Source organism: Loxodonta africana, chromosome 4, assembly GCF_030014295.1.
Source record: "Loxodonta africana isolate mLoxAfr1 chromosome 4, mLoxAfr1.hap2, whole genome shotgun sequence".
NCBI lineage: Eukaryota > Metazoa > Chordata > Mammalia > Proboscidea > Elephantidae > Loxodonta > Loxodonta africana.
Window position 1 is genome coordinate 132659330 of NC_087345.1, and position 18514 is coordinate 132677843.

At 35.0% G+C, this 18514-nt stretch overlaps 1 protein-coding gene across 1 annotated transcript; it reads left to right on the forward strand.

Annotated features, from left to right (window-relative positions):
* The first annotated feature begins 2500 nt into the window (after window positions 1-2500).
* On the forward strand, window positions 2501-11116 carry CLEC4D (C-type lectin domain family 4 member D). The gene is made up of 6 exons (XM_023549072.2): window positions 2501-2702; window positions 4188-4274; window positions 7836-7931; window positions 8632-8783; window positions 9865-9980; window positions 10846-11116. The coding sequence occupies exons 1-6, from the start codon at window positions 2675-2677 to the stop codon at window positions 10991-10993; spliced, it is 627 nt and encodes a 208-aa protein (XP_023404840.1). The 5' UTR covers window positions 2501-2674; the 3' UTR covers window positions 10994-11116.
* Window positions 11117-18514: the final 7398 nt, after the last annotated feature.

Sequence of the window (18514 nt, forward strand, 5' to 3'; positions counted from 1 at the left end):
TTATGTGAACCCTTCTGTCTCTTGGGCTCATAATTACCTTGTGTCCTTGGTGTTCTTCACTCTCCTTTGCTCCAGGTAGGTTGAAACCAATTGATGCATCTTAGATGGCCTCTTGTTAGCGTTTAAGACCCCAGGCTAGGCTGTATTCTTTACAGAAGCAGATTGCCAGGTCTTTCTCCTACAGAGCCTAGAGATTTCTTCTTTATAAAGATATGAAAAATTTTCAGAATGAGATTTTTTTTTTTTTAAAGAAACCTATCGTAAGTGAAATTTATTAGTTTTTTAGTCTAACAAATAATTCAACAGATAATAATAGGGACATGATGTAATCTAATATCTACCTTTCTACCTTGTATTATTTAAAATTTAAAAACACCTGCGAAAAGGAGATCATGCTTTATTTGGTTACTACAGTCTCTCTTAATATTTATATTCACTGTTATTCCATTTCCTTATTTACATATTTGAAAGTCTTAATAATTTTTAATACGAAATTAACAGTTCTTACAATCATTGTTATTTATAAATGCAATTTATTCTGGAAAATGTTAATATGCACCTTTACCCTAACTGACTGATGGAATTTCAACACATAAACACACAAAGTGATTTTCACCAAAAATGACATTTAAAATATTTATGCATTTTTGAAATTGAATATTCATGTATGAAAATAAATTTGCATATGTTGTACTTATATTACTAATGCTGTTACACTTATGTGGTCACATGATTAGTGATCTTACAAGTTCGGTGCTGTTAGAAAGATGTTTAAGTCAATATTCAGCTATTTGATATTCCATAGGCTAAAGCCAAGTAGTAGATCTTGGCTGCATAGCTAAGCTGAAGCAGAACTTCAGTGCTTTCATAGTGGGTATTGCAATGCATATTTTGGTATCTTTCTACATTTCAGTTACGTTGTTTTGACTCCTTCTCAAAATTGCAATCATTTTATTACACCTAGTCAAGGTTAAAATACCTGTCTGTCAACCAACTGATTTTTGGAGATGAGATTAGTCTGATATTTTCATTTTTAAATTTGGAACATCAGTTTCTTTCAGTCTGTACTTTTCATGTAGGGTTTAATTTTTTTGCAACCAGATATTCCTTCCAGGAATATTATACTTCTAACATCTTTCTTGGGTAGTGTTACATAACTCATTGACTTCATTTGTTATCCTTATTACAGAACCATGTGTTTCTTATTTTCTCATAATCTATAAGACTGTGTTGGAGTTTTGTCTTCTAGAATAGAAGTGAGTCTATGTTTCTAAATCTCATTCTTAATATATATGACTAGTTCATCCTTTAGCTGCATATTATTTAACTGTTTTTCTACTCACTTACTGCTTGTGAACCATTAGATTCTAATTACCTGGTTACTGAGTGTAATCACCAATGTTTATTAGTTCTTTCTACTGTTGGTACAGAGTTTATTTTCCTCTCAGAATTGCTTGCCTTATCATTTCAGGTGTGGTTATTTAAGTGCAGAAAGGAAACAAGTAAATACCTATGTTTGGAAATAGATACACCCTTTAAAATATATACATATTTCATCGTGTTTTCAGTGAAGGTTTACACCGCAGTTTAGGTTACCATTCAACAATTTCTGTACAAATTTTTCAGTGGCATTAGTTACATTCTTCACAAAATGTGAATATTCTCATTATGAAATACTCTTAATAGAAGAAACAAAACACATATATTGACATACATATTGTACCAATTCCTTTGTTTACTAAAACCAATTAAAGTAAACAAGGCCTATAACATTTATCTATATGTTATATTACAAATATGTTTACTTTTTGAGGATCTTCGTGAATTCATGGATTTCTACAGATTCAAGCAGTTCTACTTAACCATAATAATAAAAATAATGATAAATTATTTTTGATAGTCAAATTGCTTAAAGTTGGCCTTGGAACCATTTCAAGTTGATCACTTTCCCTTAAGTACATTTCACCTGTGATAAAGATTATATCTGTATCACAAATTGTCACTTTGGCTTTTTTTTTTTCCTTAACAAACCTGTCTCATCTAGGGAGACCTCGCAGTTTAATCAACAGCTGCATCACCTCTTCCTCAACTCCAAAATAACATTTAACACAGCTTTTGCTCGTTGTTTATGTTGTCTTTTGCAATCTTAATTACAGCTTGGGCACAACTTCTCATTCAGGTCAGAGGAGTTTCTAGGGCAGAGTTTATCTCAAGCATATAACTGCCTTTGAAAATCTAATATCACGGAAGACAAAGATGAGAATATGTTTATTAACTTTCTATTAGGCATAATATTTATTTCTTTTAGGGCACGCAGTAAGTTGCTAAATTTTTTATTTGAATAAATAAAAATATAGTGAGAAATTCCATACAGCTTACTTATCAAGTGATCTCAACAAACTTATGGAAGTCACTGCTAACTGTTTTTTGGGTGTCGCTTTCTCAATTTCCTTTAGTTTTTGCCCCATCTCTCAGAATGAATCAAAGAAAACCCCAGTCTTTGGACGGACTTCTTCTTTTGAGTTAACTATTTTGTACTGGCCACTTTCTAAACCCACTAAGTTTTTCTGAGTATATTCTCTGCATCCATAGGATACAGGAAGTATATTTTGGGGAAAAATATAAAATCCTCATAGTTCTCTCAACCACTAGACAGCAAGGATATTAATACACAATGATGGTAGAAGAACCTCAAAGTAGACGTGAGTATGTTCTTTCTTTTCATTTTCAAAAAAGCTGATGGAGTTATGACCAAGATTTAAAAATATGAACTCATGGTAGTTGTAAAGATTGAAGACGATGATGGGGAGGAGGAGGTGACGGAAGGAAATGAGGGCAACTTCAGTGAGGAGGAAGGCAACAGATAGACTCAAATAAGATAAGTAACAGAAACTTCTTTACAAAACATAGATTGAACCAGAAGAGGAGATGAAATATATAAAAGAGAAATAATCTGGAAAAAGAGAATAGTTTGGGAAGATTCTTTCGAAGGGAAGAGAAAGAAGAAAGGTATAGAAAACACACTCAGACTCATGGTATATCCACAGCTCTGACTTCGTTTCATTTCATGCATTTCTTAAGTGATCCAAAAGGATTTATACTGAGAGAACTTGGAAAAAAACTTTTGAGAAATATGTAGAATTGATGTAGAAATACATTTAAAATCAAAAAAGATTCTCTTCTTCTCACTACTTCCTCAGGGCAAACTTCAATGGGACACCCTACAATGGTTCTGAAAAATACCTTTTTATGTAACAATATGTCTTAAAGAATTTTTTTATGTCAGTACATATGATATACATGATTATTTTCATTGCTATATAGAATTTCATTGTATGAATTTACATAATTTAAACTTCCTACCATTGGTAAGACACATGTAAGTTTCAGATTCCAGTGTTTGTTTGCTTTAGGGATTTCCACAGGCACTGCAACGAATATCCTTTTACATAGATAAGTTCATTTATTTCTATTGGGCTGATCTCTAGATTTGAAATTGTCATGGCAAATGTAATGCATTTAAAAATTGATAAATGCTGCTAAATTTATTCTCCTAAAAAGCTGTTCTATTTATAGCCTCAGAAGTGGCATGTACTTCCTTACCAACAATACTTATTTTCCCTCAGTCTTGCCAACACTGTGTTCTTTCAATGTACAGGAAAAAAACTGATACGTGAAAAATCATACCACAATATTTTAGTTTACGTTTCCCTGACTGAGGAGCATGCTTTTATTTGTTTAATGGTCATTCACATTTTTTTCAGTGAATTTCTTGTTCAAAGATTTGTTCAATTTTCCAATTGATTTTTAGAGTTCTTTATACATTCTGGATAGTAACATTGCAGCAATTTTTTTTTCCTTGGGTTATTTGTCGTTAAACCTTGTTTTGGTTTTTAACTAAGTTTTCATTTTTATGTAGCCTACTGATCCATTTTTATATCTTTGATCTTGCTTATAAAAGCCTTTTCTACTCCAAAATTTAAAAAAAAAATTGTTTTCAATTTTCCTTATTTATTTGCTTACCAATAAGTGCTAAAACTGATTTGTTCAGAGGAAATCTCTAAAATTTTCTCTAGGTCTTAAATATTTTAGATGCTTTCATATTTAGCTTGCTCCTTAGAAATGGTTTCCATAGCTCATGTGGCTGACAGAATAACGTTTTTATTTTTCTTTCTACTCTATGGAAGGAGACCGACATCCCAAGCTAATTCCTTGGACCATTGCTGTTGTTTTCATCTCACTTCTCAGCGCTTGTTTTATCACAAGTTGTTTGGGTAAGATATTCGCAAAAGTGAAGCTCTTCTAAAGTTATTTTAAGCCTTTTATCATTGTGATTTCCCCAACATATCACTTCAATGCCTTCAGGATCTTGGATTTAAAATTCAGAGCTATATACTTGACTTTCTATTCTTTGATGGTCCTACCTTGTCTCAGGGAGTGAAAGACGAAATTCAGACCATTTTCTGTACACGTAAAGGTTACCAAAAAAAACCATCGCTGTCAAACCGATAGAGACTGCTGTAGTAAACCACTCTCCATTTTGAACTGGGACTACAAAGGACTGCATCTTATGAGTAACAACTAATTAGCAAAAAAACAACTTTCAGATGGACTTCAGTTTAGCTTTGAAAAGAACGAGGTGGGAAGAGTGGTTCTTCCTGATATCAAGACCTAATATAAATTTATTGTAATTAAAATAAGATAGTAAATGTGCAAGTATAGACAAATAAACCAGAGGAAAAGAATAGAGAGCTTAGTTACAGATTCTGCATATATCAACTCTTTATATAAAACAGAAGTAGGTATTGCAGATCTAGGGGAAAATGACAGTTTTGTTCAATTCATGTTGCAGACACAATTGACTATTCATATTAAAAAAGATAAAATTGATCTCTTGTCTCATACCATCTATAAAAAACAATTCCAGGTGAATCATTGTCCAAAAAGTGAAAAATAAATCAATAACGCTTTTCAGAAGATAAATGGGTAATTGCTTCATGACCTAGAGACAGGACAAATTTTCTTAAACAAGTCACAAGACGCAGTAGTCAATAAGAAAAAAAAATAAAATATACTACATTAAAATAAGAATTACTGTACAGTAAAAGATACCACTAAGAGAGTGAAAACAGAATGCTGTAGGAAAAGTTATTTGTAATACGTATAATTAGAAGCAAGGATGGAGAGACCACATCTCACATACTCTGGACAAGTTATCAGGAGGGATCAGTCCCTGGAGAAGGACATCATGCTGGGTAGAGGGTCAATGGAAAGGAGGAAGACCCTCGATGAGATGGACTGGCACAGTGGCTGCAACAATGGGCTCAAGCATAACAATTGTGAGGATGGCACAAGACTGGGCAGTGTTTTGTTCTGTTGTACGCAGGGTCGCTATGAGTCGGAACCAACTTGATGGCACCTAACAACAACAAAAACATATTAAATGATTGTTGCTGTTGAGTGCTATTGAGTGGATTTTGACTTATAGCAACAACATGTGATAGAGTAGAACTGCCCCATAGGGTATTCTTGGCTGTTATCTTTACAAAAGCAGATTACCAGATCTTTCTCCTGTTGAGTTGCTGCATGGGTTCAAAACACCAACCTTTCCATTAGAAGCGAAGTAACTAACCTTTGTGCCACTAAGGCTCCTTAATAAAGAATTAGTGCATAGAACATATAAAAGTCCTTTCCAATCAATAGGAAAAATACAGATAACACAATGGAAAAATAGGCAAAGTCTTGAATGGGGTCTATTTCAAAAGAGAAAATTAAAATAATAAACATAAAAAATCCTGAACCATATTAGTTATCAGAGAAATACAAATTCAACCAGGATGAGATACAATCCTAAACATACCAGGATGGCAACAATGAAAAAACCTGACACTACTAAATATCGACCATGCCTTGAAGTTACGAGACCTCTTGTGCATTGCTGCTCATGGGAGTGTAGAGTGGTACGACCACTTTGGAAAAGTTTGCCACTATCATAGTTGATGGTATGTACACCCTATTGTCATCAGTTCCACTTTTAGGAGTATCATCTGCAGAAAAAAGCATGCTTATGTGCTCTAGAATGCATATTAAAAAATGCTCAAAGCAGCATAGTTCACAATAGCTAGACACTAGAAACAATGGAAATATCTATGGGAAGTAGAATAGACAAATATATTTTACTGTGTTAAGACAATAGATCACTTTATGACAATAACAAAGGACAAATAATAGCTGTATACAACATAGGTACACTTTAGAAACAAGATGCAGAGCAGAAGTCAGACCCAAAAGAATATACACTGTATCATTCCATTTATATAAAGTTCAAAAGCAAGTAAATCTGAGCTATATGGTTTAGGGACATGTTGTTAAGTGGTGAAATTGTGAAACCAAGTACAGAAGTGATTATTTTAAAAGCCCTGAGGTGGTTACCTTCAAGGGGGAGAGACTGGGTTGTGTTTCGGATGTGGAGGCCACCTAGGGTATTGGCAATGTTCTATTTCTCCACCTGGGTACTTGTTATATGAACGTTCCTTTACAATAATTTGTAAACTATACGTTTATGTTTTTTGCGCTTTTCTATGTTTAGTTATATTTCACTGAAAAGCTTTTAAAAAAATAAATAAATGCAAAAGGCTTATAAAACTTTGGAGAACTATTCCAGTGTTCACCAAAAATATCCACTCTAACACAAATTCTGTCATAAAAATATGCTTAAAAGCACATGCCCACTCCAGTGGTCTCACCCCATTTGGAGCAAGGGAGAATGAAGAAAACCAAAGACACCAGGGAAAGATTAGCCCAAAAGTCTAATGGGCCACAACTACCACAGCCTCCACTAGACTGAGTCCAGCACAACTAGATGGTGCCCGGCTACCACCACCAACTGCTCTGACAGGGATCACACTAGAGGGTCCTGGAAAGAACTGGAGAAAAATGTAGAACAAAATTCTAACCCACAAAAAGAACAGACTTATGGTCTCACAGAAACTGGAAAAATCCCAAAAGTATGGCCCACAGACACCCTTTTAACTAAGTACTGAGGCCACTTTTAAAGTTCATGCTTCAGCCAAGGATTAGACAGGCCCATAAAACAAAGAGTAACACACGTAGCTCAACCATGTATGCAAGACTCAATGGGCACACCAGCCCAGGGGCAAGAACAAGAAGGCAGACGGGGACAGGGAAGCTGAACAAATGGAAATGGGAAACCCAAGGTCGAGAAGGGGAGAGTGTTAACACATCACAGGGTCAGTAAACAATGCCACAAAATGATATGTGTATTAATTGTCTAATGAGAAACTAATTTGGGCTGTAAACCTTCACGTAAAGCACAATAAAAAAAAGCACATGGACATAAGGATTTAAACAACTACCGTCAAGAAGCACAAAATGGGATATATGGGAAGAAAAATATTAATTTTCCAACAGTTGCTTTCAATCAATTCACCAAGAGCTGGAACAAAGAAACTGGATGGGAAGAAAAGAAAATGTGAGGGTCTTAACTATTACGGTAGAGTCCCCAGTGGTACAAATGGTTATGGTGCTCAGCTACTAACTGAAAGTTTGGTGCTTCAAGTCCATCCAGAGGTACCTCAGAGCAAATGCCTGGAGATTTACTTCCAAAACATCAGCATTGAAAAACCCTATCAGCGTTGAAAAATCAGCACAATTCTACTCTGACTCCATGGGGTGGCCACGAGTCAGAGTCAACTCAATGACAAGTAGTAGTGGTAACTCTTGCGGTAAGAGAAGGCTTGGAGGGGTTAGCTCCCATTTCCTTAATTAAGTCGCTGTGTCTGGAAAGGAAACTGACTTGTTTTCTTTCTTGTCAGTGACTCATCGCAACTTTCTACGCTGTGAAAGAGGCACCAGAGGACTCAAGTACCATAGCAAGCTGACTTGCAACAAAGAAAATTCAAAACTGAAAGGTATAGATAGAAGAGAACATATGAGAATTTTTCTTATTTTTATTTCCATTCAAATTCATAATCTCATTTAAAGAACATCTGTAGTAAACTAGGACAGATTGAAATATCATAAAATGAGGATCTCACACAAAGGTGAACATTAATAAATTGAGATAGAATTATTTCCTGTGACGGTAATCAGTTGATTAACTCTAGAGTATATTTTAACACATTTTTTGTATCGAAAATATATACTAATTTAATTCCATTTTCCCTTGATTTAGACATATCATAATGACAGTTTTCTCCTAGAATATGTAGCTTTGCTGAAGTGTCTTTATCTCTTTTAATATTCTGGCATTTGTAAAGTCGTATTTGAGAGAAGGGAGAAATGCTTGAGAGTTTTGGTAGGTTCTTTGCTCCCTTCAGATAAAATGCCTTGTAAAAGGCTTGGTTATGAAAACACTTAAAATATGAATCTAAATAGATGTAGGGGTGTTGAGTAATGATCATATCTTCTTAGAGAATACTTTGTAATTTTCTTATAGCCATCCTGTGATCCGGATGCTCCTGCTTAGGAGATATTCAGAATTTTAATTTTCAGGATTTGTGAGAGAACAAAATGCTTCTGGTAATCCTGGTCTTATTCCCACAAGTGGTAAATTAGATATTGGATAATAAAAACTCTTGTAACTATTTTCCATTTCAATTTTCACCTGAGGGAGCACCTGGAATTGCTGTCCTGTTGATTGGAGAGCCTTCCAGTCCAACTGCTATATTATTCTTAACGACAAAAAGACCTGGGATGAGAGTGTGAAGAACTGTACAGGGATGGGGGCCAACCTGGTGACCATCAGCACAGAGGCTGAGCAGGTACATAGGGGATTCACATCAGCATCTCTCTGCTGGCATGAATCTCTTTTAGAGAAGGATTCTCTCTGCTTTGTTATGCCTCTGTGCCTTTGCTTAATCTATTCCATTTGTCTGGAAAGCCTTTTCTTCCTCTCTCTTTTTTTTTAGCATGGCCAATGTTTCCTGGACTTTCAAAATTTGATTCCGGAGTTTCTTCTTCAGGAAAACTTCTCTACCACAGTGCCAGCATCTCTACTCCACCCTCCCTATTCTAAGTTAGAGTTACTTCTTTGGTGCTTCATGGCACTTGCTAGAGTGGACTGTAATTGTCTGTTCCCTACTCATTCATCTCTTCCATTGGTTTTTATGCTGAGAAGGGCTGGGGCCATGCTCACTCATCTTTGTATTTCCAGTGTTCTGTGCCGTGCCAGGCACAACGGATAGATAAGTTTTGATAAATATTTGGTGAGTAAGTGAATAAACAAATGATTAATTAGGACTGAAATAGCATCTCAGGATGACGCATAGGAAAATAACTCAGATGTATGGTTATAATTCTAAATAAGGAACTCTCTAAGGTAAATTCATTTAAAAAATCTAAAATTTATTACTTCATGCAATTTATTTTCATATATGTAGTATTACTCAGATTCTACTCTATTCTTGGTAGCAGGGTTTTCTGGAGAATTCTGTCTCCACAGTTTTTCAGCCTACAGGTTCATTGACTCGTTGAATAAAATGGAATTTAACAAAATATACAAGAAAATAAAGCAATTTAAAAAACAAAAGTTCCTAAAATTCCAATCCTAATAAGCATTGGGTTAAGAGATTTACAAGTATGATCTCCATTAATCCTCACAGTAACTCTACAAAACAGTGGAGTTGGCCTTTTTGGAGATGAGAAAACTGGGTTTGGTGATTAAAGCACCTACTAACATTACTTAACAAATGGCAGAGGCAGGATTTGGAAACACATCTGTCTGGTGCCACAGCTTTTGTTCATAATCAGTAATCTATTTGACCTTTTTCCTCTTTCTCCAATGTAACAGCCATCACTGCATAAGCGAAAATATAGTTATAAAATTTTATCTTTTTTATGCAGAACTTTATTATTCAGTCTTTGGATACACAGTTTTCCTATTTCCTGGGACTTACAAATCAGAACACAGAAGGCCAGTGGCAGTGGGTGGACAGGACGCCATTTAACCCACACTTGGTGTAAGTATATTGACTGGGCCTAGAGGGCTTTATAGGCAAAGGTGAGATGAAGGTAGCAAGCAGAATTTATTACAGGGAGGAGTATAAGGTGAGTATGCTTACTCAGAGTACGGCAATATATGTCAAATAACCTTTATATGCTATTCCCCAGTTAACAGAATAAACCTGTGGCTTCAGTGAACTTTCCCTCAGTATTCTTATTTGTCCAATGCCAATGAAAGAATTGATACCATGCGAGTTGTGTGAAAAAAAAAATTATCTTAGGCTTTACATTTGTGGAAAACAAAAAGAAATAAAAATTGTTTTTGAAACAGTTATAATCTGGTGATATTCTTCCTCTAGACCAACTCTATCTAAAATAAATTTTGTAAAACTGCAAGCCATACAACCCTGGTGGTGTAGTCCTTAAGAGCTATAGCTGCTAACCAAACTGTCAGCAGTTCAAATCCACCAGACACTCCTTAGAAACCCTATGGGGCAGTTCTACTCTGTCCTTTAGGGTCACTACGAGTCGGAATCAACTTGACAGCAACGGTTAAAAAAGTAGAAAGAAATAGGTGAAATTTATTTTAATAATATATTTTATTTAACCCACTATATCTAAATATTGTTAACATGTTATCAATATAAAAATTATTACTAATATTTTACATTCTTTTTTGTACTGTCTTTTGTATCAGTAATACAATGTACACTTCACAATTAAAGCATCTCAATACAGAGAAGTCACATTTCAAGTGATTAATAGCCACATGTGACTAGTGACTATTGTATTGAGCAGTGCAACTCTCAATTGTTCACCAGGGGGATTTTCTCTGCATTGTCACTCACGTATCATTTTACTTTTTCTTCTCTTTCCTTTTAGATTCTGGCATAAAGGTGAACCCCGCAACCATCAGGAAGAACACTGTGTTGTCATTGTTCAGGAGAAAGATAAATGGGGCTGGAATGGTTTTCCTTGTCAGTTTCAGACAAGTAGGATTTGTAAGAAACCTGGAAGAGTATTCAAGTAGAAACCTCTGAACTGGCCCATGTGATGGGGCCAGAAAAGAGGAACCCATTAGACTAGGGCAGGATGCGCATCCGCCACTGGAATAGAAAACACATGCTGGGTCATAAAGCATTTTTGGTCATGATGGCCTTATTTGTCTTTGCTCAATTCACTCAAAACACTGTGGTTTTGTGTGGTGTTTCAGTGGAAGAAGTCTTCTTTTCTGTGGAAACCAGTTTTTATTATCTTTACTTTCTTGATAGAATTTCAAGGTATTTCCTTCTCAGTTGGTATGCCTTGATTACATATTTAAGATAATGACTTAAATAATACAATTTCTTTGTCATTTCTCCCCTGCTCGGATTTTTAGCCCTTTAAAATTCAAAGGCAAGCTATTCCAACACCATTTTTAACCCAAATATCACAAGCCCTTTAAGGTTATTTTCAAGAAAAATTGTTATCGCTTGATGCTTTGATTTCTGACTTTTAAATAATATCAGCCATTAGTACTATTGACATTCCATGGGAAAATTTCTTCCAGAACAATAGTGTAGACTACTTCTGAATTATGGTGTTGCACAGGTAGAAAAAGAAAAGTCCATGTACGTTATAAAAGTTTACTTTTTTACCCTAAATGTCTTCTCAAAGCCACACAGGCTACCTTAACCAAACTTCTTCAGTTCTATCGCTGAGGGAACAAAATCCTAGAGAAGCCAAGGGTTCAACTTCACATTGCTAGTTCGTGACAGAACTAGGAAGGACTATGACCCAGATCTACCCTGCCGTCAAGGTGAAATGCATTCCCTTTGGTATTTATTACACGAAATAACTGGGGTGACAGCTCTCTTTACCTGGCTAACAGGTAAAATTTCTTAAAAATTTGAAGTAGCATCATATTAGTGTTTTAATTTGAATCATATTTAAAGCCATTTATGTAAATTACCATTTTTTTTAGAGTTATGAATTTGTTGCTCAAATTAGCAAGGAAGGCATTGTTTTAAGAACTTGAAATTATGCTTTTGCGATATCTGTGATATTTATTTTGCAGCAGTTTTATCCAATTTCAACAGAATATTGTTGTTTTTCTTAAATGTCTCAATTTGCTTATGTCTCCTGATCTAAGTTGAAAAATATTAAGTCTTTTAACCTAACCTTCTTGATACCATTTAAAAATATTTATTTTGTAAATTACTTATTGATTATCTGAGTTTAGAATATTGTTGTTGTTAGGTGTCGTTGAGTCAGTTCCAACTCATAGCGACCCTCCATACAACGGAACGAAACACTGCCGGGTCCTGCGCCATCCTAACAATCGTTATGCTTGAACCCGTTGTTTCAGCCACTCTGTCAATCCATCTCCTTGAGGGTCTTCCTATTTTTTGATGACCCTCTACTTTACCAAGCATGATGTCTCTTTTCAGGGACTGGTTCCTCCTGATGACATATCCAAAGTATGTAAAGCAAAGTCTCGCCACCCTTGCTTCTAAGGAGCATTCTGGCTGTACTTTTCCCAAGACAGATTTGTTGATTCTTCTGACAGCCCATGGTATATTCACTATTCTTCACCAAAACCTTAGTTCAAAGGCATCTGTTCTTCTTTGGTCTTCCTTATTCGTTCATTGTCCAGCTTTCATACGCATATGAGGCAATTGAAAACACCATGTTTTGGGTCAGGCGCACCCTAGTCCTTAAAGTGACATCTTTGCTTTTTAACATTTTAAAGAGGTCTTAAGAATATTAAGTGTGAGTGTGTCCTTAAAGCTGATACTTTGAAGTAGTTTTAAGTGACTTTAAATTTCATTTGCCATATTCACTAAACTACCTAGCACAAAATGTGTAAAACCTGTTGATGTAACTTAAATGTTAACGCTAGCGGGTTTTGCATATTTAATATTATTCATTTATAATTTGGATAAATGCATGTAGGTAGAGATTCAGTTGTCAATAAACTTTGACTCTTTTTTTATACGTCTATATCTATATTCCCTTTCTCCCAATGCTGATCATTTTCATTACCTCCATGGCTACCAGCACAGTCCCAATTACTTTCCCTCTCTCCTGGACTGATTGGTCCCCCTTGTTCCTTTCCAGTTTATTCTCAACTCTGACATATTCTCTAGTCTTCAAAGTTTCTTTTATTTTTTAAGTAAATTTGTTTTATTAAAATTTAGTTTCAAGATTCTAAGCCCAAAATCAACATCTTTCCTAAAATTTTATTATTACTAATAATCATAGGGTTAATATTCCTTTTTTGAAAGCAGCTTTATTGAGATAGAATTCGCACATCATACAATTCACCTATTTAAAGCGTACAATTCAATGATTTTTATTATGTTCACAGATATGCGAAACCAATAACCAAAATTTTAGAACTTTTTTGTCACCTCAGGAAGAAACTACATTCTTTTGTTATCATCCCCCATACCTCATCCCAGCCCAAAGCAACCACTAATCTATTTTCTGTCTCTAGATTTCCCTATTTTGGACTTCCATATGAATGGCATCGTATAGTATGTAGTCTCCTGTGACTGGCTTCTTTCACTTAGCATACTGTTTTCGAGGTTCATTCATTGTAGCCTGTATCAGTACTTCATACTAATAACATTCCATCGTATGGATATACCACATTTTCTCTATCCATTTGTCCCTTGATGGACATTTGAGTTGTTTCCGCCTTTTGAGTAATGCTGTTTCTACCTTTTGAGTAATGCACGTGCATGTTTTTGTGTACACAAATGTTTTCGTTTCTCTCGGGTATATATACTTAGAAGAGTAATTGCTGGGTCATAGGGTTGCTGTGAGTCACAATGGACTCAACAGCATACAACAATGACATAGTAACTCTATGTTTAATTATTCAAGAAACCACCAGACTGTTTTTCAAAGGTGGCTGAAGCTTTTTCTATTCATTCCAGCAGTGCATTGGGATTCTAGTTTCTCCACATGCTTGCCAACATTTGTTGATATCTGACTTTTTCATTCTAACTATCCTAACGGTGTGAAGTGGTACCTCATTATGGTTTTGATTTGCATTTCCCTGCTGACTAATGATGTTGAGAATCTATTCACATGATTATTGGCCATTTGTATATCTTCTTTAGAGAAAAGTCAGTTTAGATCCTTTGTTGATTTTTAATTGAGTTATTTGTTTTTTATCATTTAGTTCTAAGAGTTCTTTTTATATTCTATGTACAAATTCCTTATCAAATATGTCATTTGTAAATATTTTCTCCCATTCTGTGGATTGTCTTTTCACGTTCTTGATGATGTCTTTTGAAGCACAAAAGTATTTAATTTTTTTTTATTTTTAGAATTTTAAAAATATTTTTTTCTTTTCTTGCTTGTGCTTTTGGTGTACTATCTACAAATCCTTTGCCAAGTCAAAGATTATGAAGATTTACTTCTATGTTTTCTTCTAAGGGTATTATACCTTTTGTTTTTGCATTTAGGTCTCCATTTTGAGTTAATTTTTTATACCATATAAGGTAAGGATCCAGCTTCATTTTTGCACGTATTCAGTTGTCCCAGAAGCATTTGTTGAAGAAACTATTTTTCCCCGTTGAACGATTTTGACATCCTTGTTAAAAATCAGTCTGATCTCTGTCTATTTTTATGCCAGTACCATGCTGTCTTGACTATTGTTGCTTTGTAGTAAGTTTTGAAATTGAGAAGTATTGAGCCCTCTTACTTTTCTTCATTTTCAAGATTGTTTTGACTATTCTGAGTTCCATGAAACTTCATACGAATTTTAGAATTAGTTTGTTAATTTGTACAGAGAAATCAGTTGGGATTCTGACAGGGACTGTGTTGAATCTGTAGATCAGTTTTTTTGAGTGTTGTCATCTTAGCAATGTTAAGTCTTCCAGTCCATGAACACAGATGCTTTTCCATTTATTTAGATCTTTAATTTTTTCAACAATTCTTTGTAGTTTTTAAAGTATAAGTCTTGCACTTGTTTTGTTAAATTGATTCCTAAATATTTTATTGTTTTTATGCTACTGTGAATGGAATTGTTTTCTTAATTTCCTTTTCGGATTGTTTATTGCAAGTGTATAGAAGTACAATTGATTTTTGTATATTGATAATGTATCCTGTGACTTTGCTGAATTCATTTATTAGTTCTAATAGTTTTTTAGTTGATTAATTAGCATTTTCTATATACAACATCATGTCATCTGTGAATACAGACAGATTTACTTCTTTCTTCCCAATCTAGATACCTATATTTCTTTTTCTTGCCTAACTGGCCTGATTAGAACCTCTAGTACAATGTTGAATAGGAGTGGTAAGAGTGGACATCTTTGTCTTGCTCCTGATCTTTGGGGGGAAAATATCCAGTCTCACCATTAAATTAGCTGTGGATTTTTTATGGTTGCCATTTATCAGGTTGAGGAAGTTTCATTCTACTCCTAGCTTGTTGAGTGTTTTTTTTTTTTTTTGTATGAGAGGGTGTTGGATTTGTCAAATGCTTTTTCTGTGTCTACTGAGATGATCATGTGATTTTTTTTTTAATGTATTACTCTAATTGATATTTGTATTTTAAACTTAATTTTCAACCCTGGGATAAACCCCATTTGGTCATAGTGTGTAATTCTTCTTACATGCTGCTGAATTTGGTTTAATAATATTTTGTTGAGAATCTTTACACCCAGATTCGTAAGAGCTATTGGTCTATAGTTATCTTTTCTTGTGATGTCTTTGTCTGGTTTTTGGTGTCAGGGTAATACTGGCCTTGGAGAATAAGTTTGGAAGTGTACTTTCCTCTTCTATTTTTTGGAAGAGTTTGTGAAGAATTGGTATTAATCCTTCTTTGAATGTCTGGGTGGGTTTTTTTTAATTATTATTATTACTGATTCAATCTCTTTACTTTTTATAGGTTTATTCAAATAGGCTATTTCTTGGGACAATTTCAGTAGTGTGTGTTTTTCTAACCATTTGTCCATTTCATCTAAGTTATCTAATTTGTTGGCATACAGTTCTTCATGGTATGCCATTATAATCCTTTTTATTTGTGTAAGGTCACTAGTATTGCCTGCTGTTTTATCTCTGATTCCAGTAATTTCAGCCTTCTCTCTTTTTTAATCTTGGTCAATCTAGCCAAAGTTTTGTTAATCTGTTTTTAAAAAAACAGCCTTTGGTTTCATTGATTCTCTGTATTGTTTTTCTATTCTCTATCTCATTAATTTCCGTTCTAACCTCTATTATTGCCTTCCTTCTGCTTTAGGTTTAATGTGCTCTTCTTTTTCCAGTTAAACATATAAGGATACATAAATAACAATTTTTATACTAATGGATACATTATCTACATATTCTTAAACATCTTGCTTTTTTTATTTAATCTAGTTTGAAAATTATTTTAAACCTCATTGCTTATAAGAGAATGATTTTCATTATATTGGTATAACACAATTCAAAATTATCTTAAAATAACAAAATATTTTCTTTATGTAATAAAAATTGACAAAATAATGGCTGTGAAGCAAACCATAAGGGTAATTCTGTGACCCTAATACTGCCCAGCATGTTTTCTCCTTTTTAAATTGGGCGACTGAGAGCTTGACATAACTAAGAACATAACCTCTAAGTTTTTCTCCCTCCCCTGCCTGCCTTTTCCTTTCCACATAACTTTACTAATGACTTTGTTTTGATCTGACGCAAATAAGTTTGTTCTTTGTTTTGATCTGATGCTAATAACTTTGTTTTGTTCTGTCTGACCACCTGTGACTTCTGATCCCCCACAGGGAAATTAGAGCCCAGATGTCTGACATGAATATCTTTAGCCTGATAAGGAGAAGTCCAGCATGTATCTGTTTAGTCTAATAGTCTCTTGTCATTAGCTTATAATAAATAACTCCTCTGGCCATGCCCTCTACAGGCTACAAAGACACTTCTAACCCTTGTAAAAATCATATATAAGCTCTGGTGTAAAATTGCGTTTTTGGGACACGATAGAGACAGCCTGCCTTGCTGTCGGATCTCCATTGGTGGACACCTCCTAAATAAACTTTCTCACTTTTTCTGATTTGGAGTATGGTTCATTGGCTTGACTGCTCTAGGGCAGGGACCCTAATCGGGCAACAATTTTAATTCAAATTGGAAAAGAAGGAGAGAGAGTCCTAAGAATAACCCCCTCTCCCCATAAAAAAAAAAAAAAAATGAGGCTGATAGAATACATTTGAATGTATTGAGAGGATATGTACAATTTTAAAAGAGAGTTAGGGGAAGAATTATTTTGATCAGTACAAGGAAAACTGGATAAATATGGAAAATGATTCCATTATTAAGTACAGGAAAAGCAAAATGTAATCATAATACAGTACATGATGAGCTGTGAATAATATACATTCATAATAAGGTAAATGTTGAATATTGATTTAACAATAAATTATGACACAGTAATATCAGAGGGATGACTATTGTCATGGACTGAATTATGTCCCCCCCAAAATGTGTGTATCAGTTTAGCTGGGCCATGATTCCCAGTGTTGTGTGGTTGTCCTCTATTTTATGATTGTAATTTTATGTTAAAGAGGCTTGGGGTGGGATTGTAACACCTTTACTAAGGTCACATTACTGATCCAGTGTAAAAGAAGTTTCCCTGGGGTGTGGCTTGCACCACCTTTTATCTTACAAGAGATTAAAGGAAAGGGAAGCAAGCAGAGAGTTGGGGGCCTCATAACACCAAAAAAAGCAGTGCCAGGAGCAGAACTCATCCTTTCAACCTGAAGTTCCTGCACTGAAATGCACGGACATCCCTCCAGAGCCAACAGAGAGAAAGCCTTCCCCTGGAGTCAGTGTCCTGAATTTGGACTTCTAGCCTTCTAGACTGTGAGAAAATAAATTTCTCTTTGTTAAAGCCATCCACCTGTGGCATTTCTGTTATAGCAGCACTAGATAACTAAGACACTATTGTGTGTGTAATCACTACAGAGAGAGAAAGAAATTTCCTTAGTACACCTACTCCTCACTTATCAACTGTGTCATTATCCAGTATTTCCCATTGTCTTAGTCATCTAGTGCTGCCATATCAGAAATACCATAAGTGGATAGCTTTAACAAAGAGAAATTTATTTCCTCACAATCTAGTAGGTTACAAGTCCAAATTCAGAGTGTTGACTCCAGGGGAAGGCTTTCTGTCTCTGTCAGCTCTGAAGGAAGGCTTCCCCTGGTCGAGGAGCTTCTCAGGCACAGGGGCCCTGTGTCCAAAGGATGTGCTCTGCTCCTGGTGCTGCTTTCTTGGGGGTATGATGTCCCCAACTCTCTGCTTGCTTCCCTTTCCTATTATCTCTTGAGAGATAAAAGGTGGTTCAGGTCATACTCCAGTGAAACTCCCTTCACCTTGGATCAGGGAGGTGACCTGAGTAACGGTGGTGTTACAATCCCACCCTAATCCTCTCAACATAAAATTACAATCACAAAATGGAAGACAACCACACAATACTGGGAATCATGGCCTAAGCAAATTGACACATATTTTTTGGGAGGACACAATTCAACCTATGACACCCATTTACAACGATAGTAAAAAATCTGTTTAAATCAC

Excerpts from the sequence above, each read along its gene's own strand:
- CLEC4D (XM_023549072.2), top strand. The coding sequence starts at position 2,675 with ATGATGGTAGAAGAACCTCAAAGTAGAC. Across the intron at positions 2,703-4,187 it reads AGAAGAACCTCAAAGTAGAC|GAGACCGACATCCCAAGCTA; the intron begins GTGAGTATGTTC and ends ACTCTATGGAAG. Across the intron at positions 7,932-8,631 it reads AGAAAATTCAAAACTGAAAG|GGAGCACCTGGAATTGCTGT; the intron begins GTATAGATAGAA and ends TTTTCACCTGAG.